The 21,629-nt window shown below is 38.3% G+C and overlaps 1 protein-coding gene across 1 annotated transcript in view; it reads left to right on the top strand.

The window, feature by feature from the left end:
* Positions 1-21,629, top strand: part of Pappa (pappalysin 1) — a 245,077-nt gene that overhangs the window by 79,853 nt on the left and 143,595 nt on the right. Inside the window, exon 7 of the mRNA XM_051163182.1 lies at positions 4,979-5,474. Coding sequence (XP_051019139.1) covers positions 4,979-5,474 — 496 coding nt within the window. The remainder of the gene's footprint in view (positions 1-4,978; positions 5,475-21,629) is intronic.

A 21,629-nucleotide genomic window follows, 5' to 3' on the forward strand; every position in this document is an offset into this window, starting at 1 on the left:
GTTGGTTATGCACTGCATTCAATTCACTTTACTCCACAGTGGAAACAATAAACATAACAACCACAAAATGAAAAAGAAAGGAAACAACTCACTTCTGTGCACAGAAAACAGTTATATTCCCAGAATAAAGTCCATATTTCATAGGTACATATTTCTTAAAGTACTTACCATGTTACATATATAATCCAGAAATTACGTGGGTGAATCTGACACAAATTCCACTCAAGATCATGTCTCCTAGTATAAAATTCATTCCAAGTGTTGGACTTCATATGAGAGACTGGCATGTGGCACCACCTATTTTCATTCTTTCCTGTTTGTATGAGTGCTTGCTCCATTGTTCTTCCTAGAAGATCATAGGTGTGCTGAAGCATCTATCTGAAAAAAATCTTGGCACTATATCTGTGTTCATGACAACAGCTGCCATACAATGAATGTCTGTATAGATCTTTGTAAATAGAAAATTCGATCAGCAGATGTGTGTATCCATAGATTTCTGTACATGTCTGTGACTTTATTTCTTGTGGACTGCTTATATAAACGTGGGCTTTTTCATGTAGTTATTAAATATACAAAACGATATGTATTAATGATGAACTAACAGGACCTTGTACCTCTCTTTTCATTGTTTCTTTTGCCCCTTTATCATTTTATTCTCCCTCAATTTCTTAATTCCTCCCTTCTTTCTTTCCATTCTTTGTTTCTTTCTTTAGTTCTTCTCTGTGTCTCACAACCATATATCCAATCAGTTTCAAACACATGCCTATCTTTGTTCCTCCTCAGGGACACTAACTCATGATATCCAATGGTCCCTTTGTCCAAACCATAGATGTGTACTCTCTGTATTAGCATAAGACTATTCTTGCTGCATTACCAGACTATAGGTCTATGAGCACAAAGGACACAACTGGAAACCTACTTTCCAGGTACTTGCCTAATACAGAATACATACTGAGGACTCTGTAATTATTATTTCCATATATAGATATACATATTGATGAATGGCTAGTTGCATGGGTAGGTAGATGGGTGGATTGATGGCTTGATTAATGGATTATGGATTGGTAGATTGGTGGATGGACAGATGGGAGAATGAATAGACAGATAAATGGATGATTGATAAATAGGTAGCATCTATTTCTCTAAGCAGAATTTTATTTTTATAAGACAATTTTAAGTCACCTACTTGCTTAAAATTTACCAGGAGCCCTTTATCTATCTAAGTGTAAAATTCATTTGTATGATGTGACATACAAATACTTTCTAATGTGGGTTCTGTTTATCCTGCTGGTAGCACTTAATACTCTCTTTTTGTGAAACTATAACCCATCTTAATTCATGTTCTCTCTCAACCATTGTCTATACTTGAAATGATTCATTTTTAAGACCTTCTTTCCTATTCCTCATTCCTTTTCATGACAGCACTGAAGTTGGTAACACAGCTGAAACTGAATAGTTGAGATTTTAACTCAACTATAACTGCTTCAAAGTCTGACATATTGCTTGGTCCAGAACTATCCAGTGATATTCTATTAACTATAAGAGCATTGCTTAGCCATCTGAGGCTTGGTTTTCTCAACTGTAAGATGAGTCTGCTTGCTGCCTGTATGAGGAGAGTTGAGGCATGCAGTGCTTCATGCAGTGTCTACACAAAGAGGATGGTCATTGTATGAAATCTGATATTATTGCTAATAGGCTTGATGCTTTGTAATAAGTTGGACTTCATGACACTTATGGTCCTTTTTTATACCTAAGAATCTCTCTCTGGTAACCAGACAAGTAGAAGCTTTCCTAAAATTGCTACCCGTATGTACCTGTTTGAAAATAATGATCAGGCTTACCTTATTCTTTGGAAAGCATTTGGTTCCTTTGTTGATTAACCAGAAAACAGAAACAAATTATAAGCCAAAGAGATTTGTTATCTTTCTTCTCCTGTAGCTTCCCACCATCGATAGTCATTTTCTCCAAGGATGGGAGAATGATCACTTTATACTTTGTCAATTCCAGGGGAAGCACATGTTCACCTGGCACCAACCACTGGACAGCAGGCTCTAAAATGCCATCTTCTTTTTATAAATACCATATTTGCAAGAGAGGATTGCTTACTGTTAACCAAATACTGTTCAAATATCTACTATGTGTAATCTCTATATGTAGGGTTCTGTACTGACAGAAGGCTCTCAACGCTGAGTAAAATAGAACGGTAAAGCAAAGGCAGAAATATTAACTGTCTTACAAGTCTTTGATGGCAGCCATTTAAGTTAATTAATAATTAGAGAGTGTTTCTTATTACTGTAAACTGTTGTCTTGGATAATAGATACTGGATGCATAAAGAGATCCACATGTCACAATCCAAAGCTGAGAGTCAGAATACAGTGGATTGGAGAATACGAAAACTTCAGCTGAAGAGTCATTGTGCTTTTTATTTAAACCAAAAGCTACTTTTAGCAAGCAATGACTATTAGTGGAGGAAAAACCTAATCAAGTTGTAGTAGAACTCTTGTAGTTAAGATTATGTTTTCTTGGTTCAGTGTATTATATATGAAAATGTCTTTGTGCATTTTCCATGTCCCAGTACTTCTCTTTTTTTCCTCTTCTATTTGCCATCTCCATTTTGTAGCATCTCACCTTTCCCTCACTGCAAAAAGATAAGAATATAGAAGGTATTAACCATCTCCATTTTAATACTTTCTCTCTCTCTCTCTCTCTCTCTCTCTCTCTCTCTCTCTCTCTCTCTCTCTCTTTCACACACACACACACACACACACACACACACACACACACACACACCAAAAAAATCCTATATTTTAATGCTTGTGTTGTGGTAATTACTCAGATTAGACTGTTTTTCTTTTTTTCTTGATTTAGTAATATCCAACATGCTCACTCACTATACAATAACAACACAAACACCACCACCCAGTGATATCAAAGGGGCAAATGATATGCCTACTAATACACCTTGAAATTCTCTTATCCTGTTCTCATCAATGATTTCAGTTTCTCACTGAACTCCCATAAGCAAATAAGACCTGATCTACATGTTGAATTATGATTACTTTTCTCAGCAGCACGAAAGAGATTTCTCTGAAGGCCTAGATGTGACCTCAGCACAGAAGCATGCAGAAGTTGCTTCAGACTGAGATTAGTAGAGTTGAAGCATCCTTTCTCTGAGAAAAGTAGCAAGGTCACAATTTTTCTTCTCTTACTTCCCTGTTCTGAGTAAAAATGGACAGGACTCAGAAAAGCCCAGTGGTATGGAATGATCCCATATAAGGCAAGGAAGGAGGAGAGATCAAAGGGCCTCAAGTCTGTTGTACAACTCTGCCACTTATAGTTTACTTTTCTGGCGGAATCTCTGTCTAAGGGGTGGGTCCTATATCTGCTGGCCTCCACTGTAGATAGCCCACTCTGCCTAGCTATTTTCTTGGGCTTTTCTAAGTATAAACAGGTTGGACAAAAGTCAATGATACCACTAGACTTCGGTTTTAGTTATCCCATTTAATAGGGACTTTAAAGTTTAAACCTTTGTTCAATTCAGTATATGTTTTTGAATCTTAATTACATCATCTTTTTAAATAAATAAGGACTGTCTTTTTGCTTCCTTCAATAAACACATCTCACCATTAAAGATAAACATCATTTTAGGGTAAAGGATGGAAAAAGTAATTATTCCAAACAAATAAAACTGGAAGCAAGCAGGCATAGTTATTTGAATACCTGGCAAAATACACTTCAAACCAAAACCAGTTAGGAGAGACAAGAAAGACTGCTTCATACTAATTAAAGAATCAATACATCAAGAGATATTATAATTTCAAAAAAGAGAGAAATATATTACATATATGCATCAAACATAAGAGCACCAATTTCATTATAAAAAAAAATACTACTACTGGTAGAGCCACAAATTAACTTCACCACTCTCACAGTATACAAGTCGTACAGACAAAACATAAACAGGGAAGCATTGAGATTAAGTAACCTCAAAGCATATATCTACACGGTACTCCAGCCAATCATTAAGGATATACATTCTACATAGTGGCTTATGGGACTTTCTCCAGGACATATCATATATTAGGACACAAAGCAAGTCTCAAGAGTAGAAATACTACCTTGTGTTCTATCTGATCACAATGAAATGATGACAGATAACAAACAGAAAAACTCCAAAAATTACACAAAGTCATAAATGGGTCACTGAAGAAATGAGGAATAACATTTTAAAAATATTTTTTATTTTTACACACATATTTTATTATTACACATGTATACAATAAACTACCTATAGCAAGAAAAACCATGACACAATCAGGAATTTTGTACATGTTACATTCTTAGTGTTTTGATTATTTGTATTTGACATCATTGAAGAAAATGTCTTTCCTATCTTGGTGCATCTAAAATTCTGAATGTAAATCAATATCTATCATATTTCATCATTATCAATTTAAAACATCTATCTAGACCTAAAAACATCTTAAGCCATAAAAAACTAAGCTTAATTGTAAAACTAAACTATCTGGTCTTCAACCCCATCAGAGACTTGAGAAGGAATAAAATTGATTATCTTAGTATACTGCGAGTGCAAGTTAGTAGCTTTAATTACATCATTTAGAAAATGAATGCTTCAGGAATTAAACAAGCTCATGGGACATAAAGAATATTCAGCAAAATGTCTCTTCTTTCTCTTTATACAAGACATCAAAGCCTATAAATGGAAGCTTAGGAAGGAAAGTCTGGGCATTAGATTGGTAGTAAGACACTTGAACTTCACTTCAAACGTTTGATGACTCATCTGAGATCTGTTTTGCAGGGTTAGGGATGGGCCGAATGTTCTATAGATGGCAGATTTTCCATGACACTGAGGTCTACTCTTTTACTTCTATGTTCTTATCAGAAAAAAAAATCTTTTCTTCGGTCTATGGAAACCATAATGAAGTAAGAACTCATTTGCACCTCTTTCCTCCATAGGTCATCCAGATGTTGAGCAACTCTGTAAATCCAGTGTCCGAACCTGGAGTCCAAATTCAGTCAACCCACACACAGTCCCTCCATTCTGCTCGGAGCCACAAAGCTGCTACCTAGAGCTAGAGTTCCGCTACCCCTTGGTCCCTGAGTCTCTGACCATCTGGGTAACCTTTGTCTCCATTGACTGGGACTCTAGTGGAGCTGTCAATGACATCAAACTATTGACCGTCAGTGGAAAGAATATCTCCTTGGGTCCTCAAAATGTTTTTTGTGATATCCCACTTACCATCAGACTCCGGGATGTGGGTGAGGAAGTATATGGCATCCAGATCTATACTCTTGATCAGTACATGGAGATTGATGCTGCCATGCTGACCTCCACTGTAGACAGCCCACTCTGCCTGCAGTGTAAACCACTGCAGTATAAAGTGCTCCGGGACCCACCTCTCCAGGAAGACGTAGCCTCATTGCTCCACCTCAGCAGAAGATTCATGGACACGTGAGTACCTGCTCCTTCTCAAGAGCTGATGAAATGGATGGGCTGGGGAGAGATGTGGAGAAAATCAGAAGGTCCTGTTCTAGATGGAGAAAGGTCATCTTAGCCAAACTTACTTCTAGAGTTTGGATCCTAGTGTTGAGTGTAGAATATGTGTTAATAAGGCAGAGGAGTTATAAGGGGTAGGGTCACTGGTGGCATCAAAACGGTTAGCTGTGTGGTGACATTTCTTCTCTGTGACCTTTATTTATCTAGCCAAAACTTGGTCTTTTCAAGAGCAAACAGGGGAAACTGAAAAAGTCCTTTATTACTCATGAAAAGGGGAGAACTGAACTTTACTGAGGCTTTTCAAGTCTATGAAAGCAAAGTAGAGTTGCACATTCTGATTGTCTCACCAGTGTATGAAAATGGTGATGGAAGCAGAAGTTTCTGTGGGTCTTGGGCACATGCCTAGGCAACCGCATGAAAACATTCCTAGACATTGAATACTCTAGTCACAATCTTTCTGTTTCTTTTAGTTCCTGGGGGTAGAAAGGCGTTCCTAACTCCTTTGATCATTGAGGAGCTTGATTTGTACAGATCCATGGCTGCTTCTGTGGGTGAAAAGAAGATGCTCAATGTATTTGCCTTTAACATTTACTTTTAAAGCATTTTTTCTAGCATTTTCTTTACAACTTCAGAATATGTGTCTTATACAAAAGATGTCTGTGATGAGATCATTAGTGTTGTGTCTGTGTGTGTGGTTTTTGTCATTGTGACAAGAGTAAATAAATAAACCTGAGGGAAATCAAGGGGAAAGTTATGTTGCCTCCAAATTCAGAACTTCTGGTCCATTGTCTTTTGGAAATGACCATTGCTAGAGGTAGAACAGAACATCACAGCAGGGAGCATTTAGTATGGCAGAGATGCTTCATTTATGGAGTCCTGAAAGCAAAGAGACCTTCATTTTCATCATAGGATCCATTCACCAGATATCAATAAGTTTAAGAATCCATGAATATATTAACCTTTTTATAACGTCAAAGCTTTTGTGATCCAATCACCTCTCAAAAGCTTCCACCTCTGCACTGTACTTCATTGGGAGCAAAACCTTTGATACATGAACTCTCTGGCGATATTTAGATCCAAACCATAGTGTCCTGTCTACCAGACAGAAGGCTATAATAAAGCCGGTGTCACTCATTCATTTCATCCACTTGACACCCATAGCCCTATAATCATTATCAATTTGCAAAGAAGGAGAAAAGAGAATTTCAGACATGAGGTCACTTGTTTATGGAGTGGTGAGCAGAGATTGGAATTGAACCCTAAGTCAGTGGATGCAATTTATACTCTGTGAAAAATTTAGCCTAACTTCTATTATCATCTTTAAAAAAGTGGTTGAGGCTTACCTCCCTAATCTGAGTGTAAGAGACGGTGTAGTCATTCAACAAACCTTGTATGAGACTTCCTATGTGCAAGAAATCCTGGTGGGGAACATTTTGAATAATGGGTCAAAGTTCAGGGGGCAGATACTGCATATTTAGCCCTACTCAGCCCACTTACTAATATTAGGTAAATTAGTTACTCTCTCTCTGAGCCCTCATTTTTCCTCTGTATGATGAAAGACCTGCATGATTTCTGCAAGCTTTTTGTGGTCCTTTATTCAGTTCTAAAATGATATGCGACATGATATCTACTGTGTGCACTCGAAAATATTTATGAAGTCAATCATTAATTGAAACCAAATTCTGCAAGGAAACTTTTAATCTTTTTAAGAGACGGAGCCGCTTTTAAACACTTTACCAGCACTTCCTTTTAAATGCCAGCAATTAATGTGCACATCTCAGGCAAAACCTTGCCCATTCATTGAATGAGAGATGGAGAACATCTGTTTGAGAACTCAGAGGGAACACTCGGTTTGTGTTTGAGACTGTAACTTAAGTACATTGTCTTTCCATGAAAATATTCCATAACCCTGTCTCGTCTATCTGTCACTTTTCTGGAGTGGTAAAGTTCTGTAAATTTGTAGCCACTTAAGTTTTTTATATAAAATAATAGGAGAAAGAAATAAAAGATGCCTCAAGACCTCAGCTTAAAGATGGCTTTCATCTTTTGACTTGATTTATGAGCCTGTGAGAACTGACATACATGAGCTGATAAGTGCAGAATGGTGGGAATGAAACAGAAGAAAAAGGACCCTATGTTCTGTTCTCTGCTAAGCCACTACTCATCCTGTGATCTTGGATGAGTCACTTTATCTTTCTGTTCCTTAATTGCTTCAGTTCTATAAGATGGAGGTTGTACTCAAGTTGTGGTTCTTAAATTAGGCTGTTGCTTTCAAATCTTTGATATCCTTTTAAATTGCCCAATTCTCCTTATGTTTCTCCCACTTTCCTCCTGGTACTGATTCAATAGTAAGATGGAGGCCTGACGATCAGGACTTGTACACATCTCATGAAATGATTATAATAAATGATGCAGTTTCAGATCCACTGCTCTTGAGCAGCCTCTTAGGGTGTGGCCATAGATCAGCTGCACCAGCCTCACTTGGCCCTGGTCAGCCTACTGAGTCTGAAATGCCATGAGCAGGGCCTCTCCAGGTGATTCTTTGGCTGGTTAAAGTTTAACAGCCACTGCTGTTGGTGAGCTCTAAGGCCCAGGAATCTCCAAGTTTTCTTTCACTCTCAAAGCTACTCTTTCAATTTACAAATATGAGTGGAAGGCAGTCTGTGTAGGCTTATTTACTTGGAATGCCAAGAACCACTCAGAATGGCCCCTTCAATGAAAGCACTCAACCTGGATGCTGAGGAGACAGCATCCCCTGGCCTCTGTAGCAGAGACAGTGGTCCCCCACGCCACTTCATATCCAAAAGCATGACTGTCAGCTCCACACTCTAAAGTACCATTGTTTTCAGTTGGCAGCCAAACATAGTCTCTAGTATGTGACAAGTGCCAGACTGAGGTACTGATTAGCCTTCCTGTTTCCCTTTTTTTAAATGTATTTATTTTGATTTTATGTCTATGTTTTGCCGTGTGAACATATGTATACCATATGTGTGCCTATAGAGGCTGGAGGAAAGCATTGAATCTTTCAGAAAGGTTCTTACAGAAGGTTGAGAGCCACCATGTGGGGGCAGAGAATTGAACTTAGGTCCTCTAAAAGGCCAGTAAACACTCTTAAGCACTGAGCAATCTCTCCACCACCCACTCTGTGCCTCCCTTGAGAGTAAGAAAAAACTGTTGGAGACCAATGCTGGGTTGGTCTGGGCTTTCTCAGCTGAATATGTTTGGAATCACTGAGGAATAAAAGGAAAGCACATCACCTCACGTCCATCTACCATTTCAACTCCTGTTTTTATCTTTCAGTAATTTGAATATTGAACACTACTGCAATTAAGTGTGAGAAAGTTTGTGCGTGTGTGAGAGAGGGAGAGAGTTTGCTGCTTTTAAACTTTTTCATATCAAATAAATTGGCTTTTATACAAGTTCTATATAAAAGCTGTTTTGGAGAAGTGAGGAGGGGTTTCTTTCTTGTCTGACTCAACCCATTACATGATTCCCTTTGACCTTAGTCTCCATTTTTTTCTCCCAACAAAAATATTTATTCTTTCTGTTATCTGCACTAGAGATAGCTTCCTAAGGTATGGCATTGATGGAGAGAGCCTTCTATGCTTACTCCACAGAAGTTTCTGGTAGACTGATTACTTTTGGCCAAGACAAAAAAGAAATGTGGAATGGTTCCATCTTCTTATAAAAACCCTACATTGTATGAGAACTGAAACTATCAGAATTAAAGGGCCAGCATCAACTTTTCTAATAGCTGACAAACTAACTCAGCTTGTAACACCAAGGCACATTGGATCACCTTTTGGGCCTCAGTTTTCATTCCTATAAAATATAAAATGAGTAGTCAACACTTAAGATTTTCTCTGTAGACAAATCAACACAAAGAAAGTAATTTAGATGAAAAGTGAGCTTTGTATTTTTTTGCACTAAAAGGATTCAATAGGAATTATTTAGAATAATTAGTCCTTATGGCACTATGTCTCAGAAAACCTTATGGAAATGTGTTACTTATGACCAACAGCAATAGTTTATTGTTTGTGTGCTTTAAATGCATTCTAAGCACTTAAAAAGCAAGTAAGAAAGTCAAACCTCAAAATGATGTGTCCAGTCTTGAATGACTAGGAAACACATAAGCAGGTTCAAATCCCAGATATAATTCTAAAATCTCCTGCCAAACCACTCTACCACACACTCATATCAGAAGGTACAGCTTAGAAGCTTGAGATTTGCACTGACTTGTCCAGCTTTCTAAGTACAATATGTAGAATACGGGGATACAAGGCTGAGACCACTAGCCAACATTCAGCTCCTGTGGCCGGCTGCTGGGATCAGAGAATACACATTACACATTCAGTTCTCTGTGACCCTGGAAGGGCTAGTTTTCTTGGCTTTCATACAGTCTTGAGATTCTCTCAGGATGAAGATTCTGTATAAAACTAACAGATGATGGATGGATGGATAGATAGATAGATAGATAGATAGATAGATAGATAGATAGATGATGTGGATGATATACACATAGATACATAGATGAATAATGTGGTGTCAAGTCAAACACAGAACAGCAAATAGCTGCTCACTCATTCATCTTTGCATCTGTCATTTTCACCCATCTAATAAGTCATTCAACAAGCATTCACTGGCTGCCTATTTGGTGCTGCGCTCTATGTTTGGAAATGAAGATGAAGTGGTGCTAATTTCTCAACGTTCTCAGGCTATGCGGGGAAACAATGCTATCTATGTAAATGATGTTCTGGTGGAAGACTGACTCCAAAACTTGAAAAAGTGAGATCTAAACTTGGAACTAGACTATAAATTCTTCAAATTCTGCACTACCTTTTAAAAAAAAAAAATGGTTCTGGGATGGAATAATGGGTCGAGTTCAACCAGCAAAGAGAATCAAAGACGCTAAAACTTACTAAGTGTTTACTGAGTGTGTGTCAGACACTTACTAAAGGCTTCACTTGGATAACACCAGTGAGCTTAACACTTACAACAATCCCCTTATTCCCAAAGAATAGATAATGATTCGAAATTCCAAAAGAGAAGGGACAAGATAGAGTTTACAGGTCTAGCAGGTGGCAGATCTGAAGCTTCCTAAGTGGGTGGCTCTATTAGCTATTAAGTGTCATTCTCTTTTTTAGTGCCTCTCTTCTCATATTCACTTCAAATGCTAAAGCAAAACCATCCTTCCACATTCTTCTTTCCCAACTTGCTTACTCATGTAGCCCATTGTATGCATTTACTGATTCTTTCATCTTCAGACAGTCATGATTCCAACTTTATATCTGACTATCGTGTCTCATCTCCCTGGCATTATCATTTCAATTTGGAAGTAAATGAATTGTGTTCTCAGCATGTAGGTGGATGTTCTTGTAACTCTGCCTCCAGAATTCTACATATCTGATCCCAAATTCTTCCTTTGGAGTCCAAATGCTCAGAACTCGTGCTGATCAGTGTGAGCCCATTCACTCATCAGTTTATCTTTTCTGTGACTACTTTGATGGTTTTCACTTGAGTCCAGATATTTTCTAGTTGCTAGGCATGCAATAATGAAGAGAGTTTAAAAAAAAAAAAAGTCCTTGCTTTGATTCTTAATATGCAGTTGGAGGAGATAAAAAGAAACAAGCACTCATGTGACTTGGTGCAGCAGACATGTGATGCCAACTGAAGCCACCATTTAGCCCAGTTCAGGCACAGGTGGCTCCTGCAGGTTGTTTCTATTGCTCTTCGGCTGAGTCAGCAATTTCTTTCTTTCATTCATTCTTTCTTTCTTTCTTTCTTTCTAGGTCCTATTTATTTGTAGGCTTTTCTCTTTAATATCCAGTCATCCACTTTGTTATTATATCTATTCATTTGTTCATTTATTCATTCATTCACTACATAGTCTCAATTCAGTATAACCGTTTTCAGTAACACATTTCATTTAAAATATTATTGTCTGTTCTCTGCCATTCACTATGTTTGGACTAGACTCAGCTCTGACCAGTTGTTGACTCTTTTTTTTCCCAGTGTAAAGAAAACACAGAGAGAAATCATGGACATCATCATAAATGAAAAGTTCCATGGTATGAGGAGCAGAGTAGGACCATGGGAAAACTCAGGAGTGGTACAAACCTGGGTTAAGAGGAAAGGAAGGCTTTCTAGAGTGAAATCTACACAGAACTGAAATACATGGAAAGTTTGCTCACTGAAATTTGCCGTGACTTATAAAGGAAACCAAGTTGTGTCCAGTGAAAGTGATGAAAATAATCAATGAATGAGAAATGAATGAATGAGTGAATGAATGAATGAATGAATGAATGAATGAATGAATGAAGAGGATAATGGAAGAATGGGTGGATGGATGAATAGATGAATGGATGGATGGATGGATGGATGGATGGATGGACACTGGTAGAGAAATTAAACTGTACAACCTCCAGAACAGACCAAATGTAAAACCTTGAAATAGAAATAACGGCATTTTGACTCATCTATTTAGTTTATACTTTTTTCTTGTTTCATTTTTGAGACAGGATTTTGCCTTGTAGCTCTGGCTCTCCTGGAACTCCCTCTATAGACCATGGTAGTCTTCAAGTCACAGAGATCCACCTGCTTCTGCCTCCTAAGTGCTGAGACTAAAGGTGGAATCTATCACTTCTCAGCCTCTATTTCTTTAGTGTTAATTTTTAATTATTACATAAATAATGGGCTTATTATGACAGTTTTATACTTGTATATTATTATACTTTGTTCATATTCATCCTATTACCCACTTTTGCTTTCTCAACTCTTACTATATCTGCATCTCTCTCCATGACAAGTTATAGTGCAAATTTTAAGTATGGTTTTGACATATGAAAGAAAGCATTTAGGATTTGTTCTCTTTCTATACAGTGTTCTCTTTTCCATTAATGCTCTCTCCTTATCTTTCCTCTGACCCTCAAATAGCTTTCATTTGACTTCCATGTCTGTCTGTCTGTCTATCTTTTTGTCTATCTGTATTTCAAAAGGGGAACTGTAGTATTTCCTAAATCAGGCTTACTTTGTTCAATGTGATTCCTAAAGTTTTATCCATTTTCCTACAGGTGACATCACTTTGCTGTTTATTTAAACTGTTCTCTCATGTGCCTTAAAACAAATAAAACTAATATGGTCCAGATTACATAGTCAGGCCCCTCAAAAGATTCAGGTATATGTTATTTCTATTTTTTTCCTTACATATAAGTAAGCAAATAATAGTCTGGTTTTGTGTGTGTGTGTGTGTGTGTTGTTTCTTTAGTGAATCTGTAGCAGTGGGTATTTTTTTGTGAATTTCCGTGTAAGCACAAACATGCAAGAATTTTCTAGGTTCAATATTGGTAAATAGAACTGCTAGAAATAAGACCTTTTCCATTTTAGTAGATACTACATATATCATTCCAAGAGTGCAAACTATTGTGCACCTCAATAGCTGTTTTTTTTTTTCATTTAAATTCATTTATTTCCCCATCAGTGGTCTGTATACCCATGGTGCATCATAGCATTAATAGAGTCCTCTAATACGCTGCACCATGGGATGTCTTAAACAAAGTAAGTCTCCACTCTGAAGAGTGAAGAGTGAGTGTTTTGATGTTTCAAACAAGCTTTCTCTCTGTTAAGGTGGAGATTTGAATTTGTCACTAATTGATTCTGATTGACAACTTGATTTGACTGAGAAGTACCTAAAACAACAGCAAAAGACACATCTGAGTATAATTGAAGGGGAAGCATTGACTCTGAGTGTGGGTTGCACCATAATCTGGGGAAACAGATGGAATAGGAAGAGAAAAGGGAGAAAGGCTAGCACAAATACTTTCTTTGCTTCCCAGCTTCATGATACAAGCTGTGTCTTTTAACAAGCCTTGCAACCACACACTGCCACTGTGTCCTTTTTGATACATTAAAAGTGGTTGGTCTTTGCCCACTTGGTGTGTTTAACATGACTTAATTTTTAAGGAGAATTTTGTTAATTTATTTAATAAATAAATATGCAGCCAACAAAATGTCAAATTAGAAACAGAACTAGTTTCTGGTTCACAAATTACTTTAGTGACTTGGAATCATCTATGTAAATGTAATAAAAGATCTGGTTTATTTTGGTGGGTGGGGCTTGATAAGGGGCGGACACCAGACATTTACAAATAATATCATGGCTAGTATTGGTGTCAGGATAGCAAAATGTATTCAATTAATTAAAAATTTTATTTCCCCAGTTCTCTGGTTTTATGACATGAGTGCTAGAGTCAGTGGTATCTAATGTGAAGTTACATGAACTCTCATATTCAGGACAAAAAAAATCTCTCTTCAGTGAACGAGAATATTAAACTGAATCTACTGTGTTCTCCTTTTATGCATTTGACTACCCAATGTCTCCCAATCTATTTTTAAACTTTTAATTTCTTTACTTTACATCCCAATTGTAGCCCCCTCCCTCATTGCCTCCCCATCCTACCCTCCCTCCCTCATCCCCCCCCACTCCCACTTCTCTAATCCTCAGAAAGGGGAGCCCTCCTCCCCTAATATCTAACCTCAGCCTATTAAGTCTCATTTGTACTACCTGTATCCTCTTCCTCTGTGGCCTGTCAAGGCAGCTCCACCAGGGGGAAATGATCAATGTGAGAGGACCAGTATCCATGTCAGAAGTAGTCCCTACTTCCCACATTGTGGGACCCACAAGCAGACTGTGTTACTAGTTCTGAGCAGAGGATCTAGGTCCACATTACATTTGGTCCTTGGGTGGTGCATCAGTCTCTGTATTGTAGTGTGGTTATCATGTACTACGTGACTAATATCTGCTTATGAGTGACTATATACCATGCATGTCTTTAGGGGTCTGTATTACCCCACTCAGGATGACCATGACTTTTAAATGGCATATCGCATCCTTGGTTGAACATCTTTTCAAATATTTCCTGAATATTTTCATTTCTTGTTCTGAGACATCTATAGTAATATCTTCAAGATAGTGATATCTTTCATCTCTTCATATCTCTATCGTCCCTTTTATTAAACAGAGATTGTAATGTCAACCTTTCCTCATTTCTGTTGGTAGAGTTAGGATTAAGATGAAATGGGGAGTCAAGCAGGAAGGAGCATTCGTGAAGTGGTTACTCTGAGTCATCCTTTATGGATTGATGTATTTATCAAACACTTCTTTATTGCACTCCCTCTACTGGGAAGCAGGCCGTGTTCTGAAGATAAAATAGGTAACACGAGCCAATCTGCTTGCTGCTCTCAGTAAAACCTAAATTTAGTCACTGTGATAACCACCCTCATGTGTACTAGTATTAACAGCAGCATTTCTTGGTATCAGTGCTGAATATCACTACCATCATGTAGTGAGCACCTCACAGACACCTAGTACTTTTATAAGTCTACTAATAAAGTTTAGGTGCTAGCACATCTGATTTTTAGATGAGGAATTTACAGAGTCAGAGGGACAGTCATTAATTCAAGCTTCTAGAATTAATAGAGCTCTAACTGCTCTATCTACTTATTTGCCCAACCCCCACTCCCAACAGCTGCACCTGGCAAAGGTACAGACTGTAAGCATTGCTGTGATGGCTGACAAAGTACAAAGCAGTATCTTGATGGATGGAAAAGCTGGATAAAAATAGTGGAATCTTGATTCCAAAAGCAACAGAATCAGGGGGAAAAAAAGGAGTGAGGGCAAAAATCACCTTTTAAACATTTAAGTAAATGAAGAGTAGGAAGATTAAGGAGGCCCAGATATTGTCAGGCCAACAAGGTTCCCAGTAACCCATTGCTGTCATGGAGGATTTAGGCTGAACCTCTTTCTGAAGGAGGCCTTCTCCTACATTTGCCCAGGAGGATTTTTGCCATGCTCAGAGGTGCTGCTCAGCGAGGCACAGGGTCAGTATGAAAGGTGAGAACTGTCTCCTCAATTCCAGAATGAGTATCACCGCTCCTAGGTGAAACCAAGCATAGTGGGTGGTATCTGCCTCTGTATCTGGAAGCTGGGCATGACTTCCACTCACCAGTCCTTAGCCAAACATCTCTCAGAATAAAATGTGAGTTCTGAGAATATAAAAATAAACAAAAGGGCTCAGCAGAACTGAACAGTCTTCAAGATCAGCAGCAGTCAAGTACTGACTATATCGTACTACCCTCGTGATTTTACAATATGAACAGACCTTCCCCTGTCTATAGTGAACACCACCAAATCACTAATCTAAATTTTTCAGTCAATTGGGGGCAGAACTCTGCTTTACGAAAGGTGTTTCTTACAATTTCTCATATACATGTAGGGAAACAGATCAACAGAAGTTAAATGAAGAATCATGAAGCTTTTATGGTAAATCAGTTCATATGCTCATTCATTTATTCCCTCACTTATCTAATAATATGTGACTCTTGGACTGGTGAGATGGCTCAGCGGGTAAGGATGCTAGTCACCAAGCTTGGCAACCAGAGTTAGACTCGAGAAACTATATGATAGAAGAAGAGAATCAATGCCTACAAGTTGCTTCTGACCTCTACACAATTAGAATGCCCAAATAGAGCCACACAAATAAAGGCAACTTTTTAAAAATGTGATGATATCATGTACTGAATCTTATAATGTCGCAAGGACACTAATGGGAACAATAGCTCAGAAAATAATTACAAACTGAGGAATCTTATTACAGGGGGTCATAATAGAAAAGCCCTCTTTAAAATGCATAGGATAAGGAAGAAGAGACTAGAGACATAAACAGGGTCAAATTATGAAGGGTGTGAGGGTTCATGTTAAGAGTTTGGATTTATTCACTACAAGTAGAGAAACTCAGCGAAGTTGAAGGTCAGCCTGGTTGTTTCATAGTGTTACTCTTGGTGAATGAAAATAGAGGAAGTATAGCAGAGTCTTCTAAAGACCAAACAAGGGAGCAGTGGCTTGGAAATACGTGTTAAAGGTAGGTTAACTAGACTTCCTGATTAATACCAAGCTATGTAGAGATTGATGGATGAGTGACTTTTGAGTTTCTGGTTTGTCTGTATAGAATGAATAATGTGTCATTTTGTGAAACAGAAGACATAGATTTTAATTTAGCTTAGTTTGTATGGAGAAAAGCAAACATGGACCTTGCTTTTGAGTGTATCATGTTGGAGATATTTGAGAGAAGTCCTAACCAAACATATGCTCAACTCAGGGCTATTAAATATACAGAACCTATTTGCTCATAACCCAAACCCATTTCTATTCATACAATGCGAAGTTTCTCTTAAACAGCTCCTACCCATAGCCACAAAATTGCTCTTTTATACAGGATCATCTACCTACCTAATTTTTTAAAGCAAATCATTAAAAACAAAATAATCTGTTTAATTTTCATACCTCTAGCAACTGGCTATGTTAAACTCTTCTCTGTATAATAAAACCCTAGTATGCTCACAAGAAAAATGATTCCCTCATTTTGAGAAGATATTCAGAGAAGTGTACAACTGACCTTTATACACCCCATAAGAGAGAAGTAGGTTTCACTGCCGCAAGTAAGAATATGGTATAATACACATCTATACTTAGTGGCTAAGCATCAGTTATGATGATTAACACTTTTAAATATTTATCTTATTTAATCCTTTTAAATAGACCCTTAGTTTATATTATTGTTAACTGTAAAATTAAAGAAAAAAACTTCTTAAAGCTGGGCATGGTACCTGCCTATAAGCCCAACACTCAGGCTGACTAGGAATCTAAGACCAGCCTAGGCTGCATAGTGAGTACAAAGTTAGCCTTGTCTATAACCCCTCCTCTAAAGAAATCACAATGAATTTATTCATAGAATTTGATATGATGTTTTAAAACACCACTCACTTGAGCTGCTCATAATAGCATGTGGGAATAAACTTCAGTAGGACAAAACTTCCTATCTATTAGAATTGTAGATAAGAACCGAAATGATTCTGCTCAGGTGTGCTCAAGGATTTGTGATTTAATATTACTACTTTAGAGAGACGGCTGATGGGTCACATCACACCAGCTGTACCACGTTACTACAGTGAGTGTCCATCTGTATTATGTGAGAGGAACATATAGAACTAAGTGGTGCATCCATATATTTAGTTCTGTGAGTTTATACAGATCTCTATGGCATATTAGTAGCAGTTCTGAGGAAGGAAAAAAATAAGTCTGTGACTTTAGAGAGCGCACAGGTTCAAACAGTGCTAGTAGTTCCTCCTTTATAGATGTTCATGGACCATGCTATTCTTTCTTTTCAATCTCCCAGACATTATTAGAATGCTGTATTTGGTTTTTCTTTACATTAGATAACAAAATTATTACATGTCCCAAACTGGCTTTATTAAAGAAGTTCCTTGGTAAATAATAATAATAGTAAAAAAAGTAATAATAATAATAATAGAAATCAAATGACAATGAGTTTACATATGTCTCTGTTATTTTCTATCTACCCTAGGTATAGATAGAGTAGACTTGGTTATGCAGCATGAATTCTTGATTTTTCATGAAAACAAATAGATGAAGAGGAAAGAAAAGGGAAAAAACAGATATCATAGCAATTACAGATGTGAGAAAAGATGAAGTTAATCTCACATGGGGAACTATTGAAAGATGTGGACAAACTCTGTTCAGTATACACTTGGAGACACTGAGAACCATGAGGACAGGTCTTGATATGTTTATGTCATGTCTGTGAAACAGGAACCTCAGACATCACTTTTGAAATGTTGAACTAGGAATCATAAAATCTGGCTCACAAGCTAGCATCCAGTGTGGAGCCTAAGCTCTGCCCTCAAGCAGAGTGGCTGTGATTCTGCTTCTTCTTGCACAAGGTGGCAGAAAACACTAAGGAGACAATATGATTGCAAGACTGTGATGCAGTCTTGAGAACTGTAAAGATTTAAATGTCCATGACTTTCCCTCTTCTTTGGTTTCCATTACATTGGTCCTTGGCCAGTTCAGTGCTGGAGTGTATATGTAAAGCACCGACTAGAATGATCTCACACATACAGTGTCCCAAAGAGTACAGTTGTTATGATTCAGTGTTGGATTGGGAGGGATGGTAAGTGCATTGTAATTAGAGAAAGATGGGGAGGGGTGAAACTTTCCTGGAACTCTCAGCAGTGTTAACTGCATTTAATCTAACTCTGTAAGAATGAAGAGAGCAATTGATTATGAGTAAGTCTGGACTCTAGATTAGGTGCGAATCAAACCTAGAACCATCATTTCTCTAAAGGCCTTAAAAACTCTGTCAGACAACACTAGTGTGTTTTAAATATATTATTCATCAATGGTAGAGGATGGGTAGTATTTACCTCATTTTTCTCTGTCCTCAACTTCTAGTGCAAGGTCACATATCAAATAGATGGCTAACAAATGAGAATGAAACCTCTCTGGCACGAGAAAGAGAGGTCCAAGATCCATAACTAAGGTTGTATTTGGTACATCACAGTACATTACGTGAAACTTATAGGATGAGCTGGACACTAAAAGATCCAAATACCAAAAATGAAAGGTTCTCTTCCCAGAACCCCAGTTTTCTTTTTCTTAAAGAGTATAGATTAGGTCACATATATAAGCCAGTCTAGTATTAATTTAACAGGAAATTAATTACCATTATCTATCAGCCTGTGAAAACTAGCCATCTAGGAACTAAAGTTCATTCATGTGAAAACTGGACCGATAAACAAGGGATTACAAAAACAGAGTGAAATGTTATGTTACGGGAATCCCATTACCTAGGAGTTCTTCATTCTTCTCTAAGAGCCAGTGAGAAGCTCCTGTAATAGATCACATTGCTAGTGAAGTTTTTTTAAATATATTTTATTAATTTATTCATATTACATCTCAATTGTTATCCCATCCCTTGTATCCTCCCATTCCTCCCTCCCTCCTATTTTCCCCTTACTCCCTCCCCTATGACTGTGGCTGAGGGGACCTCCTCCCCCTGTATATGCTCATAGGGTATCAAGTCTCTTCTTGGTAGCCTGCTGTCCTTCCTCTGAGTGCCGCCAGGCCTCCCCATCCAGGAGACATGGTCAAATATGGGGCACCAGAGTTCGTGTGACAGTCAGACCCCACTCTCCACTCAACTGTGGAGAATGTCCTGTCCATTGGCTAGATCTGGGTAGGGGTTCAAAGTTTACTGCATGTATTATCCTTAGCTAGTGCCATAGTTTGAGCAGGACCCCTGGGCCTAGATCTTCCCAGAATCAGAAAGAGTCAAATGGTATATACTCACTTATATCTGGACACTAGCCCCAGGGGCATGTCCCATGAAAGTCTTCACTTACCAGGAAAGTGGGACACTGGGAAGGACATCCTATTGAGACTCTAGGTGAGAGAAGCATGGGAGAATGGGGAAATAGAAAGATCCAGAGGGTCCTAGAAACCTACAAGCTAGTGAAGTTTTATATGGTTTATCCAGAAAGTGGACCTAAGACTTCCTCCTTACGATTATAAAGGGTGAAACTGAGGATGGAGATTGTGAAAAGAAATACCAAAGTGTTTGAAAGGGAACAGTTCAGAATGACCCCAGAATGCTTGCCGAAGAGTCGAGACTTCATCCCGTGGGAGCTACAGGGAATGAGGCTTTGAGTAACATGAAGCACTGACTACATTTGGTCATACAACATCTCTTAAGCCATATGTGTGCAGCTGGTAGATGCAGAGTTGCATGGTTCAAGTGTAAATAGTAATGAAGATAAGAATGGTGCTGAGCTAAAATAACAGATGGTGGCTTTGGCCTAAGGGGCTGAGATAGAAGGGAGTTAACAAGATGAAGTTGGGCAAATATAACTCCATACCTATTCAGAAGGCAGATGCAGATGTATGGGTTTGGAAATATACCCATGCTACTGGCACCATTGAGTAGGAATGAGTATAGATTCAAAGGCAAACTTATTTGAGATTACAAAAGTGACTTCCAGGTGCTGGTCCACCAATCAAAAGCAGACGCCACCTGTAGGTCACTTTGAAGTGTAACAGTTCTCTACTGTAGAAATCCATGGTGAAATGACATATACAGATAGACCTTTGTACATACACATATATGTATGCATGTATTCTGTGTGCGTGTGTGTGTACGCACGTGTGTGTGCCTATGTGCCTTTGTGCATGCCTCTGAGTGTGTGTGTGTGTGTGTCTCTGTGTGTGTGTGTGTGTGTGTGTGTGTGTGTGTGTGTGTGTGTGTGTTAGGACTAAACAAACTGGACCTGTGAGACCTCCAGTTTTCATCACCCACTGATTCTCAAAGCACAGTCCAATATTCTGAAAAGGTCCCCTGGGGGGCAGTAGGGTTAATCTTCCATAGCACTAATGCCTCTAATGTTACAAGGCTCTGGCTTTGTTTGCTACCCAGGATTAATCATTCACTCATGGGCTTTAATACAAGCCAGACACTACCTCCCTGTGCCTCTTGCAAAGCAATGCCATTCTACTTCCATCCTGATGTCGGCCTTCACATTTCTGCTGTCAGAGTGTGGAGTAGGTTTTTTGGGGTTTTTTGTTTTGTTTTGGTTTGGTTTTTGTTTTGTTTTGTTTTGTTTTTTGTTTGTTTGTTTTTTGCCCTAACTTCAATGTCCTACGAAGAAAAACGGTTGATAATCCACATATAAACTTGTTTAACAAAAAATGTCAGGGAATGGAATGAGTGTACAGAAAAGATACAGATGTTTTTCTTGTGCACTAGTATGCTGGGCGCTGCCATCAACTTTCAGTATGACTTGGGCTGGCTTCTCTAGATACTCATCTACAGTGAGACACTTTGAAAGGTGGGGGTCCTTCGACCCTGATCTCCACAGTTTTGTGTACTTTGCCTGAGTTAATCTATTTAGATACAAACCAAACCTTTAAAACAAACTCTTCTCAGATGCTAGAAATTAGATCCAAAACTCTCTGCCTTACACAGGACACTAAGAATTAGCTAATCAGCATCGGCAATTCACAAGAGAAATAATTGTGTCCAAAAAGGCAAGGCAATTCTTTCAGAGTCACATAGCCATTCGGTGGCAGACTAGGGAATAGAACTCTGGGCTTCTGACCTGTGAGCTAGGTGTTTCTCCCCCACATAGCAGGAGTGCTGGAGTCTGGCCAGACCTTCCGATTATAATAGGAGCCCAGACTCCATGATCATGGAGTAGTCTTCT

Source organism: Acomys russatus, chromosome 2 (genome assembly GCF_903995435.1).
Source record: "Acomys russatus chromosome 2, mAcoRus1.1, whole genome shotgun sequence".
Lineage (NCBI taxonomy): Eukaryota > Metazoa > Chordata > Mammalia > Rodentia > Muridae > Acomys > Acomys russatus.